Genomic DNA, 12,932 nt, shown 5'->3' on the forward strand with positions numbered 1-12,932 from the left:
TCAGACTGGTTTTTTTCCCTGTATACAGGGGTCCCACCAGATATGTAATTACTCAGGTCCTTGATGGTCTAACAGATGATCATTCAGAACTTTTCTTTGAAGTTCTGATCCAAAACCAATGTCTCAAGTGTTTCCCACCAAAGTTGTTTTTTTGCAGACCAGCTGCAAATGTGAAGCTTTCAGGCTTTTCAGATCAAAAACTTGAGTACAGATGGATCCCCTCGGCATGCTGCTTTGCAGTAAGTGCATGCCTCGTGTGGTACTGTGGAGCTAGTCCTGAGAAGTCCTGAAGCAAATGAGCTCATTCTGTGGCAGCTCTTACATGTCCGACAGAGACTTCTGGTATTTGATTTATTTCACTTACCTCAAGAAAACATTGATCTATCTATCGATTTATGCAATTATGTAGTCTGTGTAGCCACAGGTTGCCTTTCCATTCCCACATCTAACCCTTCTTGTTGCAGCATGTCACACGTTAGATTTGATTACTGAGGAAGAGATGCGTTCGCACTGTGTGTCCTCCCAGCGCCTGGCACACTCAGACCCAGACGCTGATCCTGGTCTTCTGGGTTGTCCTGGTTTCAGCTGAGATAATATTCTTTTTAGTAGCTGGTACAGTGCTGTGTTTTGGAGTTAATATGAGAATAATGTTGATAACACACTGATAGTTGTTGCTAGGTGGTCGTAGTGTTTACACTAAGTCAGGGACTTTTCAGCTTCCTACGCCCTGCCAGGTGCACAAGGAGCTGGGAGAGCACAGCCAGGACAGCTGACCCAGCCTGGCCAGAGGGATATTCCCCACCATAGAACGTCATGCTCCGGATAGAACTGGGGAAGGAGGGATTGCTGCTTGGAAACAGACTGGGCATCGAGTTGTTTTTTTTTTTCTTCTGCATGTGGTGACCAATTGCATTTGTGCATCACTTCTTGTTATTATTATTGTTGTTGTTACTCTTATTATTTTAATTCCCTTGCTTTGTTATCCTATTAAACTATCTTTATCTCAGCCCATGAGGGTTTTGTTGTTTTTTTTATTCTCCTCCCCATCCCGTTGGGGAGATGGGGTGTGAGTGAGCAGCTGTGTGATGCTTAGTTACTGGCTGGGGCAAAATCACGACATGGGTGATAACGCATATTGGGAATGAATTATAACAACTCAGCATCAGAGGTTGTGGGGAAGTGGGACAGGGGTCCTGCAGGCAGCCAGGGGTTGAAGTTTCTTAGGAAATCTGCCGACTTGGATCCTCCATCCTTATGAAAACTTCCCCCAGAGAGCAGGCATGGCTAGAGCACCTTTCTGTGGTGGAGAGCAGAGGATGGCAATACAGCCACTGCCTGCTGCATCCTGTCAGATTATAGCTTGCACTACAGCGTAGTTAAAAATAACACAAACCTAAGACTTCTAAGTCAAAATAAAGGAAAGTAACTTTTGCCACCATTTTATGTCTGCCCCACCGTTTCAGTGGCGTGTAGCATCTCGGTAACTCTGTCCCATACCCCTCACTCAGATGGAGAGATGCACGTGCCACTTGCTTTTCTGCTGGAGCATGCAGTTTCACTCTGATGAACTCACATACTACATTTCATTTGCACCCATTGTAGCGACAGCCTTCCTGACACATGTACAACGATCAAAGGCTTTCCACGGATGTTAGGGGTGAGATTTGGACTCCCAGCTTTTCCCCCAGCACCAGGGCAGCTGAAAGAAGCTCTTGCAGCCTCGGTGGTAGCTGAGCAAGGGCCCTTCCAGCAGGGACCCTCCGGCAGGCACCTTCTGAGGGTGCCCTGAACAGCCCACCCTCCCGCCGAGGCAGGAGCGGGGTGCTGGGGAGCGGGGCCGTGCTGCGGGGGGAACGACAGCACAGGGCACAGCCACACTGGCGGAGCCATGGGTGTCCCCATGCCTGCAGGAACCGTGTGAGGGAGGCCATCGGCAGCCTGGAAGGTGATGCTACACCCGGCAGCGCTTTCCATATGAAGTGGTCGGCCGGGCAGAAGTCCTTGGTGTGTCTTTGTACTGCTAGTCCAGCTCCAGGCAGCAGGAGAAACATCAGCTCCTCAGGAGTCTCCACACCTCCTGAATTATTAGCCGGATACCAAGTAAACAAAGGAAAAGTAAATTCTTCCTTGTTTTCCATGCCACTTTCCCAGTTTGATTGGTCCTTTCTCCCCAAACTTATATGATATTTGCACTGCAAATTAAGAAATAATTATCAAGACATTGAGCAGTTAAACACTATTCTGTCCTTTAATATCCAGGGACAAAGGTTTTAATAATTCATTGTCATTTTATGGATAAATTCTTAATGTACCATCATTAGCTAACAATTTTCAAAGGAAATACATTAATGAGGTCTAAGAAAATGTGGGAGTTTTTTACCTTAATTACCTGGTTCATAGATCAGAGTAATTAGATTCCAACAGACTTTAAGTATAATCTAAAAGTAATTACCACAGCTGCCAGCTGTTAAAATATTACATTAATTGTGCTCCAGAAAAGTTTGGAAAAAAAATTTGACCTTTTCTATGGTTAATTTAGATTTAACCTAAGGTGCGCTTTGAGAAAACAAAAAGAGCCATTAATACAAATAGGGAAAACAAACTTACAAATTGCAAACTGCTGCACTTGAGGGGATATTTGTAAAACACAGTTTTAAAAAGCAAATATCTCCTTAGCTGAATTTATGGTACCATTAGGAAATACTAAGGTATTTTGAAAAAGAGCCATCTTTCTTAATATAGCATTGGGCATTTATGAATTTCAGACACTTTTTTTTGCAAATCCAGCATGCCAACCAGTCAGGTAAAGACTTTAGAAATGGGTCAGGAATTGTGCCTTGGAGATTGAAGCACATGTAAAAGTTTAGACAAAGCAAGGGATGGTGGATTCTCACATGTGGAGCAGAGCCAAGTATCTTGAAACAGGCTAGATGCATCCTCAGAAAACATACAGGTGTCAGAAATTAAGCAGAGAGGAAAGTATCGAGAGGAAGCCGTACAGGTGTGGTAGGATGTCTCTGGAGAAGGATGGGAGAGCACTGGAGGAATGTGATTGCTAGTTAGTGCTAGCAAAGCTGACAACTACCAAAGCAGGGGTTTGTCCAGCAAGGAGGACTTGCAAAGCAGAAGGGCTTTTCTTATTCAGCATTAGTCTGGGGTTTGCAGCCCTGTTTTCATGCCTTTTACACATATAATCTCTTTGCTGAGGACTGCTTGGCATTAAGCAGAGCCAGTTTCTGTTTCACAGAGGTGCACTTAGAAGAAAGCATGAACATAAACTGGCTGTAGCTCTGGAAAGCCACGTAGTTAAACTTTTGTACATGCTTGCAAATAATGAGCTTGAGGGGATTGAAATAAATAGTGTTCAGGAGGGAAGGTTAGAAATGGATACGTGATAAAGAAAGAACTTAGGAGAATAAAAATCCACCAGGAAAGAGCCTCACCATCCTCAAAGCATGGGCAATACTGCTGAACCCCGTGGCCCTCCTGCAGCTCTGCGCGGCTGACAGGGAACCACTGCCATCCTCTCCCGAGTCTGCTTTACGCTCTGTGATCCCTAATCTGTGCAGAATTATTTGGGCTCTCTTCCTTTCGAGCCTAAGCTCTCTAATGCATAATTAAGTGGGTTTTGCTGGTGGAAAAAAAACCACTCTCCTCTACGCCTCCCAGGTATGGAGGGAGAGAAAAGATGTTCTTGCCCAGGGCAGTCTTGAACCTGGCAGTTAGGAGGTTTTGCTGGGAAGAAGAAGATGTATATTTGGATCCTCCCAGATGATAGAAAACAAAACTGAATCTAGTATAAGTACTTTAACTGTTGGTGCACAACCTTAAAAACCCCCACATTTCCCAAGACCAAACTGCTCAGGTGCTTTTCCAGGCCAGGGCATGTTGCCTGCCCCTCTCGGCAGGGTGTTGTGAGCTGTGGACCTCCAGTTCCCGCTACTGACGGTGGCGAGATTCAAGATGAGATGCTGTTTTTACATTTCCCTCACTCTAACCTTGGTGGCTCCAGGAGGAGCACATTGCCTTTTTCAGATCTCATGTTGAGATGTCATATACAGCATTCAAAGAGCTGGCACCTGAAAAAGGTCTGATATTTCCTTCGGTTTAATTTTCAAAGAAAAATCCCAGCTTGATATCACCTCTCCCACTACCATTTCATTTTTGCAGTGATGCTGGGCATCAGAGCACTTGCTGGGCTCTGTTTTATTTAAGTTTGAAGTGTTTACAGTCCACATCCATAGATAGGAGCACAGATAGGAGCACTGAGCTCCTAACACCCAATAGGATGTTTTCGATATGATTTAAGAATTTGAATATGCTTGTAGATCTGAACCTAAACTCATTTCGGATACAATCTTCCTACTACAGATAAGACACAATGGGCCATGAGGCATTTTAAGAACAATTTGTGTGGCGTGAAGTGCAGCGCTGCCCCGGGCAGGGGCTGGTAAGGATCCCCAGGAGAGCCCAGGAGCTGCAGACCTGCCAGACTGCACCTGCTGGAAAGGGCTGCTCCGGCTGGGAAGCACAGACAGTCATTCAAAATGGGGTTCGGAGGATGAGGAATAGAGGTAGAATCACATAAAGATTTGTTAGAACGCATTTATACCTACTTAAAATATGACTCAATTTAACATTTATCTAGAAAAAACATTACAATTTGTTAACATTTTTTAACTGATTCACGCCTGACCAAACTCTCCAGGACAGAAAATGCAATGAAATAAAATCCTTAGTGTCTCCCACTTCCTTCTGCAAACCATTTGTAGCTGTGGAAAAGAGCTACATGAATTACTTGTGTGTATGTTTGCAGGAAAGGACTGCGGCAGGTATGGCGGGACAGATAACAGTAGTACAAACCAACCTTGTGGACTGGAGAAAAGTTTAATTTTAGAAAGAAAGTCTGTTTCTACCTCTCCTTTCATGCAATGTTACGCCTCAAAATACTAACGGATGTGATCACTGAACGTAAGAAGAACAGGCAGCTGGAATAAGGTGGAAAAAGGAGCAGTCTTTTTGCTGCAACGTAACTGCAGTGCCCTGTGGGGCAACCCCCTGAGCCCTGCTCAGACCCTTCCTCTGCACCATGAGGACCAGGGGGATCAGTGTTTCTTACAAGAAAGAAAGCCTGAAACTTCTGAGGCCGCCCTAGGAAGAGCCGAGCCAGCGCTGCCGCTTTCCGAGGCCGGCCTGGGCCGCCGGCTGCCGGCGCTGCTGTACCCGGAGCCGCAGGGACAGTGTCAGGGCAGCGTGGGGGTAAGGCACTGGTACCTGCTGGCATTTCTTAAATCCTGGCACGATCAGGCCTGCAAGACACCGTGTAACTGTTTCCACATACACCCAAATCTTAACGCACATGAGGAATTTAAAGTTACATGAGAATGTAAAACCGGCCAGCCCGAGCTAGCCGGCCCGGTGCCGCTGGTGGTGGCCGGCAGCAGCGGACTGGGGCAAGAGCAGCAGCAGCCAGGCAAAGGCGGGCCATCCATCCCTCCTCCCGCCCAGTGGCTGGCAGTCTGCATGGACATCACACCCGCACGGTTTATCAGTCCCAGAGAAAGAGTCGCAAAAGGCTATCCTAGAAAATACAAAAACTCAAGAAAAGAGATGGGAAGCTCGTCAACGAGATGTATTATTGCAAAGCGCACTCCCAGCACACAGGCACCTTTAAAAAAGGAGGGAGGAAAATTAAAACAAAAACCAGCAATAACATGCTGCTAATACATGATGTATAAGCAAGAAAACTCTTTCTCTTCAGACACTATCAGTTTTAATACGGTGTCAAGGAGTTGAAAGTTAACGTGGTACAGGCACATCAAAATGAAACAATATGTTAGGAAAATACTTGGGCAGTCTTAGGAGGGGTAGGAAAAGTATCAAACGCCTTAAGTGAAGAGATAGCAAGAATAAACAGCGGCTTTTTATTGGGAAGAGTGTGGTAGATAATGGTTTGTTTGACACGTTTTATTTAAACAAAAGAGCTTTTGGCATTTAAAGAAGAATGGAGGCAGAAGATTCCTCTTATGTTCCCAGGCACAAAGGCTGGATATATAAAAAATGTGCATGTTGATCATCCAAACAGAAAATGCCGTCTCACTAAGGGCTTATGCACACATGGAGTGCTGTGGAAGCAGCTGCTCCTGAGCAGGCCTGCAGTGAGAACACACTGGAAATACTTCTTAGCATTAAAAGAGATAAGCCTTTAAGCTAACAGGTCTGTGCAAAAGCTTATGCCAATCTTTTGCAAAGCAAACATCTTATTGTTTAAATACACTTGTATTCTCTTCAGGCATAGCGATCGTGGTCTGTGTTCAGCTGAAAATGGCTTTCCTCTCTCAAATGCAGTCTTCTTGAGCAGTAATGTCTGGGCATGATAACCAGGTCCCTCAAGGATCGCAGCGACATTATAGCTTTGTCAAACATGCATTAGCAAACAGTACGAAATCACTGTGGTCATCAGTACAGCATAAGGGAATCACAATACTTATTAAGTCTTAAACATCGAACACGAGCCTTTTACTAGTATCTTACTTCGTGCCTTCTCCCTCCCCTCCGCTTTCCCCAGCAAGACTGGGGGTCCCTTCCCTGCAGCACAGCGCCACAGCCTCGCCCGTGCCAAGAACTGAGCGCAAATGCCACTGTCCCTCTGCGCCGTGTAGACTGAACAGCCAGGCTAGTTCTCATTTCTGTAGTAGGGTATGGTGTCGGCTCGTGTGCCTGAGGAAAAGATACTGGAGACATCTTTGCTACTAATATATTTACAAGGTTCATAAAATCTGCCACCTTTACAAAGATGAATAAAACTCATTGAACGCAATGAGGTTGAATATACAGGACAGGATTGTTGCATTTGACAAGGGTGGCAGAACTAGACTCCTGATGCGGCAGGATTTATGCAAAGAAGAGAAATTGCTTCTTTGGAAGCATTTTAAAGGGAAGAAGTTGCAAAAAGAGAAGATAAGTCTTGGTTTTGTTCACAAACTAGTTCTTAAATGGTTTTATGGAATGTCTGAAAGAAGCTTAGGTTTACTGGGAAAGCTACTGCGTACCACCCTGTTCACACCCATCCTAACACCTAGGGCAACTAGTGAGAGCTTTGTTTTTTCCAGGCTCCCTCAGCCTCTTTTGTACGTCCTTAACCATCTTCATAGCCCTTTGCCAGACTGGCTCCAGTACGTCCATGTCCTTCTTGTACTGGGGAGCCAGAACTGGACACAGCTGTTCAGATGTGGCCTCAGCAACGCTGAGCAGAGGGGAAGAGTCACCTCCCTCAACCTGCTGGCACCACTCTGCCAATGCAACCCAGGAGGCTGTTGGCTTTTCTCTCCTCTTTTCTAGCTGCAGAAGTCAGGCTTCTGGTACTTTAGTAAAGGAAAATTGCGATGGTAACACATCATATCTTTCAGACATCCAGAAGAGAACAACATCACATTCAGCAGAAAAAGAAAAAAAAAAAAGTCAGTAAAATACACAACAAATTCCTTTTATTGAAATACCAGACTGCGATTGCTGGCCTAACGAATCAAGTTGTTTAGCGTTGCTACAAAGAGAAATACAGATTTTTGTGAAAAATACTTAAAATGTATTTCAAATACCCACAAGTGATGTGTCAGCCAGTTACAAGTTTTGTACACACCTGCAAGCCTCAGTATTAACTAGTGATATGCAAAATGCTGCATGCTACATATGCATGGAATCAAAGCGCTCTGAGCGATATTCTTAATACTTCAATTGTAACTGATTTTAATGAGGATGAACATTTATCTTGAATAAATTAATGTGAGACAATATTGAGAAATTCTAAATTAATTTGCATTAATGAAAGTTAATAATTCAGTAGAATTGTAATAGGCAAATGTGAAGATACTATACGGTTTGCTCAAAAAGACTTTTTCTTTAAAGTATACTCAGGCATTTTTGTGAGTATTTGCTTTTTAACTCCTCAGTAGGACTGAAAATATGGTACATCTAGGCTCTGTAAACATGTACCCTATTTCCACCCTAACACTGTCTGGGAAGTTTGACTAATTTGTGCAGCTGTCTGAGATTTCTGGATATGCCACTCTGATTAAGCTGCTCTGAGTCTGGAAACTCTTGGCACATCAACTGTGTATTTACACATCAGTTCTTAACAGTTTTCCCTGAGAGCCAAAGCACTGCCAGAGGGATATGCACTTGCCCTAGATCTAACACTTCTAGATACACAGCGTGCATGCACTGCCCAGTTCTTATTCTTATATGCCATAAATGATGGGTATCAGACTCTGCCAGAACACGAGGACTAGGTCCACCACCACCCAAAGATGTTAAGCACACCCTACCTGTGCAGCTGGTGTGTGACTGCACACAGCGATCCCAGACAGGCATACGACATCTCTAATATCAGCACGGATTACATGCTCACGGCCGAGCCCTCCGAGATGCTCGTCTGTGCAAGCAGAGGGTCTCCCTGCCGCTGCTCGGCACTCACAGGGCACAAAGGGAGGTGCCTCCTTCTCGACCAGCAAGGTCTTGTATCCTTTCAGATATCATGTAACCATTTGGCTTTCATTTGACATTTTCAGAACTATAAAGTAAAAGTAAATCCTTCAAAGCAAACACTTGTTTTGTTTAAAAAAGGAGAAGAGATTGTGTTGCTCTTCCTGTGCCCTCTCTCCAGCGGGGCAGGGTTGGCCATTCACACGTGATGCAGAGAGGCACCTGGGGCTGCATCTTCCCCCGGACGTTTGTCTGGGAATACGAGGTACCACGAGGTGCAGGTGAAGCTCTTCAGCACTGCTTTTCCCAGACCTCTTTAAGAGGGGAGCGTGTGCCTTTTTCTGAGTTGGGAGGGCTGGCACGAACACTGCTCTTTCAACTCCAGCTTCTGTCCTTCCTTCCTGGCTGTGTTTTGAGCAAATTGCTGAACACAATAGCAAAATATACCACTCTAGTGTGGTTCTAGATAACTTAAGCTGTGCAAGGGGTTATGGAGATGGCAATGCTATCTAACTTAGGCATCCCTGGTCCTTCTGAGTAGCGCTTCCCTCTAGGAGGAGTACAATTGCTTTCCAGGGTGAATTATTCGTGGTGCAACAGCTTGTGCCATAAAGCATTGCTCATCATCTGAAAGAGTGGCAGCATCTGGCCATTTGCAATTTTGAGCCTTAATCTGAAGCACGTGTGACTGGCTAAAGAAATGGACATTCACCTTAGACACAACCCTTCATTCCCCTCTCTACCCTTCCTTCCTCCAAAACCAAAGCAGAAAATTCAGAAAAATTCAGAAAATCAACTGCTATTTCAGGTGCAATAAGAATGAAGGATTGGACTTGGCATCTAAATATCTGAAGTCATGAATAAATATGTAGAGAAGAACTTTGTCCTTTCAAAGGGTCATGAGACATTAGCTGGTTTGACTTCTTATTTAGGACGAGTAAGCAGTTTAGTTTCTCGTGGGATTATTATAGTTAAATTACAGTCTCATATGCTCTTCATGAGACAAGAAGGACACTTTCACGAGCAGCTTTTTCTTACAGTTGCGGTCGATCTTAATATGTGAAAGATACAGCTTCCTATTAGTTTCCAGTTAATTTCAGGATTATTTTGCTTCAGATGTCTCTGAAAAACAAACAAAACAAAATGACAGGGTGAAACAGGAAACCTTTACATTTTAATCTCAAAATTACACAGCGAGTGCAGGTGAATGAGCTCGAGTCAAATTAATGGCTGCATGTTAGGGCTCATCTGTGCCGTAAAATGGTTTGTCAGTACAATTATACCAGCAATCCCAAGACTATAGCAAAAATAAAGCTAATATATGACTCTGACACAGCTATGCCAGCAACTTTGCCTAAGTGTGTGAAACTCGTACCAGTAAATTTTTCTTTTACTAGTATAGCTTATGCAGTTTAGGGAAATGCTTGACCTATATGGGGTAAAAGAGCTCATTCAGTCAGTGTAAACTGTGACTCCAGCAAAAAGTTTTCCCAGTGATTCTCCAGCGTGACTACGGCCATGATGCCTGTGTCGTGTTGCTGGTCTGGCAGACATGGGAGAAGAGATACCTCCCTCTTGGAGAGAGGCTTCCAACCGGTGTGCCCTGGGCTGGGGTAGAAGAGATGCAGGCCTGGAGGGGAGTTAATTAATAACTTAATTAATATTTAATGGCAATATGGCAGCATGCTAAGACTTCATCAGTGGGCTCTGTTCCCAGCTCTGCCACGTTGCGAAACCATGTTTTAATCTGCCCTCTAGGGGAATGGCAAGACCTGTGCACGTAGGATGAACATCTATATAATCATGGTGGTCTGATAGTCTTCCCTGCCCTTAGGGTCTTTGAACCTACAACTGCTTTGAGACAGGCTGCTTGAAGTCCTGCCTGCGTCAAAGCTAAGAATTGAATTGCAGCTCTCTGAGCAGCACAATATTTGTTTGCTTCCTCTCGACTCTTCCTTCCATCATAATGGTCATTGATTGCACCCTGGAAAAAAGCTTCAGTTTGCACATTAGGGTAAGGTGAAAACACCAGGCAGTAGAAAAATTACCTAACAATGAAAATTAGCAAAGTAGGTGATGCCCCAAAATCTGCATTGAAAACTACTTAAGAAAAGGGGGACTTTCAAAAGTGCTGAGACCATACAACTCCAGCCATGTATTTGGGTTCCTCACCCCAATATCCCTGAGGCTGCAGGGCTTGCCTCAGCCTTTCAGCCAGAGGCAAGGGGAGCTACGAAAGAAACAACTATCTTAGAGGGTCAGTGGTATGAAAGCTCTGGAGAAATGTCTTAGAAAAACAGTACAAAAGGATTAATGAAGATGCAGTGGGGTCAGAAAGTCTGGTTTTCATTTGTAGCACTGTCTCTCGCTTTCGGTCATGCAGGAACTCACACCTCAGCACAACCAAGGTTAAAAAAAAAAGTTCCACCTCAATCTGTTTCATACAATTCATTTTAAAAAAAATCAGTACAAATTGAAAATAAAGAAAACTTCTTTGTCCAAACAAAACCACCTCAACTGTTGAGTTCATGACAAGAGAAAACCAGCTGGGTATTTTTTTCATTCCTTATGTCATTTCTCTCTCTTTTCTACTTTTTCTTTCTTGGCTCCTACTCAATAAGCACTGAGGCTTAGTCAGCTGAGACCATGCTTTTTCCAGCACTTGTGTGAAGTCCAGAAAGCCACGTCCTGAAACAGCCTGACACCAGCACTTGTTTTCAGCTCTCCAGGTGGCTGGACCATGTCATTTCTGTCCTTTTCCAGCCATGAAGTTGCAAGCAGCAATCAGCACTGGAGGCAGAAGCTGCCTTCTCTGGTTTGCTGTTGGGTTTTTGTTGTTGCTGCTCCTGCATGCCTCTGTCTCGTTTTTGTTTCCAAGGACATGGGATGAGGCATTATAACAGCACCAGAGCTACTACAGTTCATTGCAATGAGTCTTCTTTATCCCCTTTTTTCTCACACCTCAGAAAACCTGCTATTGATATCTTTAATGCCCTCTAAAAGACTGTCAAACTGAGGGCTTTCTTCATAAAAATATCCAAAACCCAACTCATGGCAGTAAAACGAAAGAAACTTGTGTTGTTAAAAAGAAAGCCACAGCTTTTAAATGCTTTCAGGGTTTTTTCCTACTTTCTCTTGGATCTTTAATGAAAGGTTAAAATATGTTAATGGTGGTTGTTGCTATAGCAAGCTCAGGCATCTGTAGTCAAGTCCCTTGTTTAATTGCTTATTGTTCTGGAGTGATGAGGTCATGTTAACATCATTGACCCTCCAGGCACGTTTATTCTATCAAAATTAACATAGCAATGACCTGAGGCAAGTGTCTGTTCTTTCTTTCTCCCTTCTGCTTAGACTGAGGACTAGCTCTTGCTAGTATCATCCTGGCATGCTTTGGCCTGATTGTGGAAAGACTTTTTTGGGGCACTGGAGAAAAACTGCAAATAATAAATACTGATTTTCTCAAAGTACACCTGACTGTTGAGGCTTGCTTCTGTATTTCATTAAAACTTTTTTTTTTCCCTAATGACTCTATTTTGAAGTAATTTGGATCAATAGATTTCATTTTGATAGATCAGATATACCAAATAATTAAAAATGGCTATCAATAGACAGCATAAATGTCCTGAAGAAGCAAGGGACCATGCGTGGGAAATGGTTGACTGATGAGTTCTTGAACTAGAATTAACATGATTGAATGTTAGGCATTTGGCACAGATGCAAGAGACAAATCATTTTTGTGCATTATTTGCCTGTAAGTAAGCCTAAACCAGCTAATTTGGTTAATTTTAATAACGCCTCCAACCAGATGAGTAGCATACATGCTCAAAAGCTGATTTTATAAGCTCCGTCAATCATTTTACTGGCTAGACATTTTATAGGGCTTTTGCCCACATATAAGATTAATTTCATATGCTTGCATCAAATCCATATTTCTCAAAATGCTCACAAGTGCAAGCACAGAAGCTCAATAGAAATGTTAAGTGCTAGATAAAAGCCATAACAGAGGATTTCTGATGGTCAGGGGAAGACCAGCAGGCTCGAAGAGCTACGTGCTCCTTGCCTAGCTAATGATTTCAGAGGGTGGATACTTCTGTCATCCACCGAGGGTGATAATTTAGGGGATTACTTCATAATCCAAGACAGACAGCGGCAAAGGTCCTTTCTTTCATGTTTTGCTAGAGCTCTCAAAGACGACAGCTAACACAGTGAAACCTTGCCTCTATTGATAGGGAGTTTAAAGGGCAGTTGGATAAAGACTTAAAGAAGCTGATGCCACGACAGTTAGTATAATTACAGGCTGATCCTCTAGGCTGGCATTGCTTCTTGAAACTTTGCTTTCCCCTTAATGCCTATAGTCAAAAGGACTATTTTAGTCAGGAGAGACTTTCATTCTCTCTTTCTTGACTTCTTCACACAATAGAGCAAGTCCCCATCCTCGGTGGCATGTGGAC

The 12,932-nt window shown here is 43.7% G+C and overlaps 1 protein-coding gene across 1 annotated transcript in view; it reads right to left on the minus strand.

The window, feature by feature from the left end:
• Positions 1–7,472: 7,472 nt before the first annotated feature.
• Positions 7,473–12,932, minus strand: part of THEMIS (thymocyte selection associated) — an 82,814-nt gene continuing 77,354 nt past the window's right edge. The window contains exon 7 of the mRNA XM_075750065.1: positions 7,473–9,603. Within this exon, the coding sequence (XP_075606180.1) occupies positions 9,594–9,603 (10 nt within the window). The 3' untranslated portion in view covers positions 7,473–9,593. The remainder of the gene's footprint in view (positions 9,604–12,932) is intronic.

The sequence above is a fragment of the Balearica regulorum genome, chromosome 3, assembly GCF_011004875.1.
Source record: "Balearica regulorum gibbericeps isolate bBalReg1 chromosome 3, bBalReg1.pri, whole genome shotgun sequence".
Taxonomy (NCBI): domain Eukaryota; kingdom Metazoa; phylum Chordata; class Aves; order Gruiformes; family Gruidae; genus Balearica; species Balearica regulorum.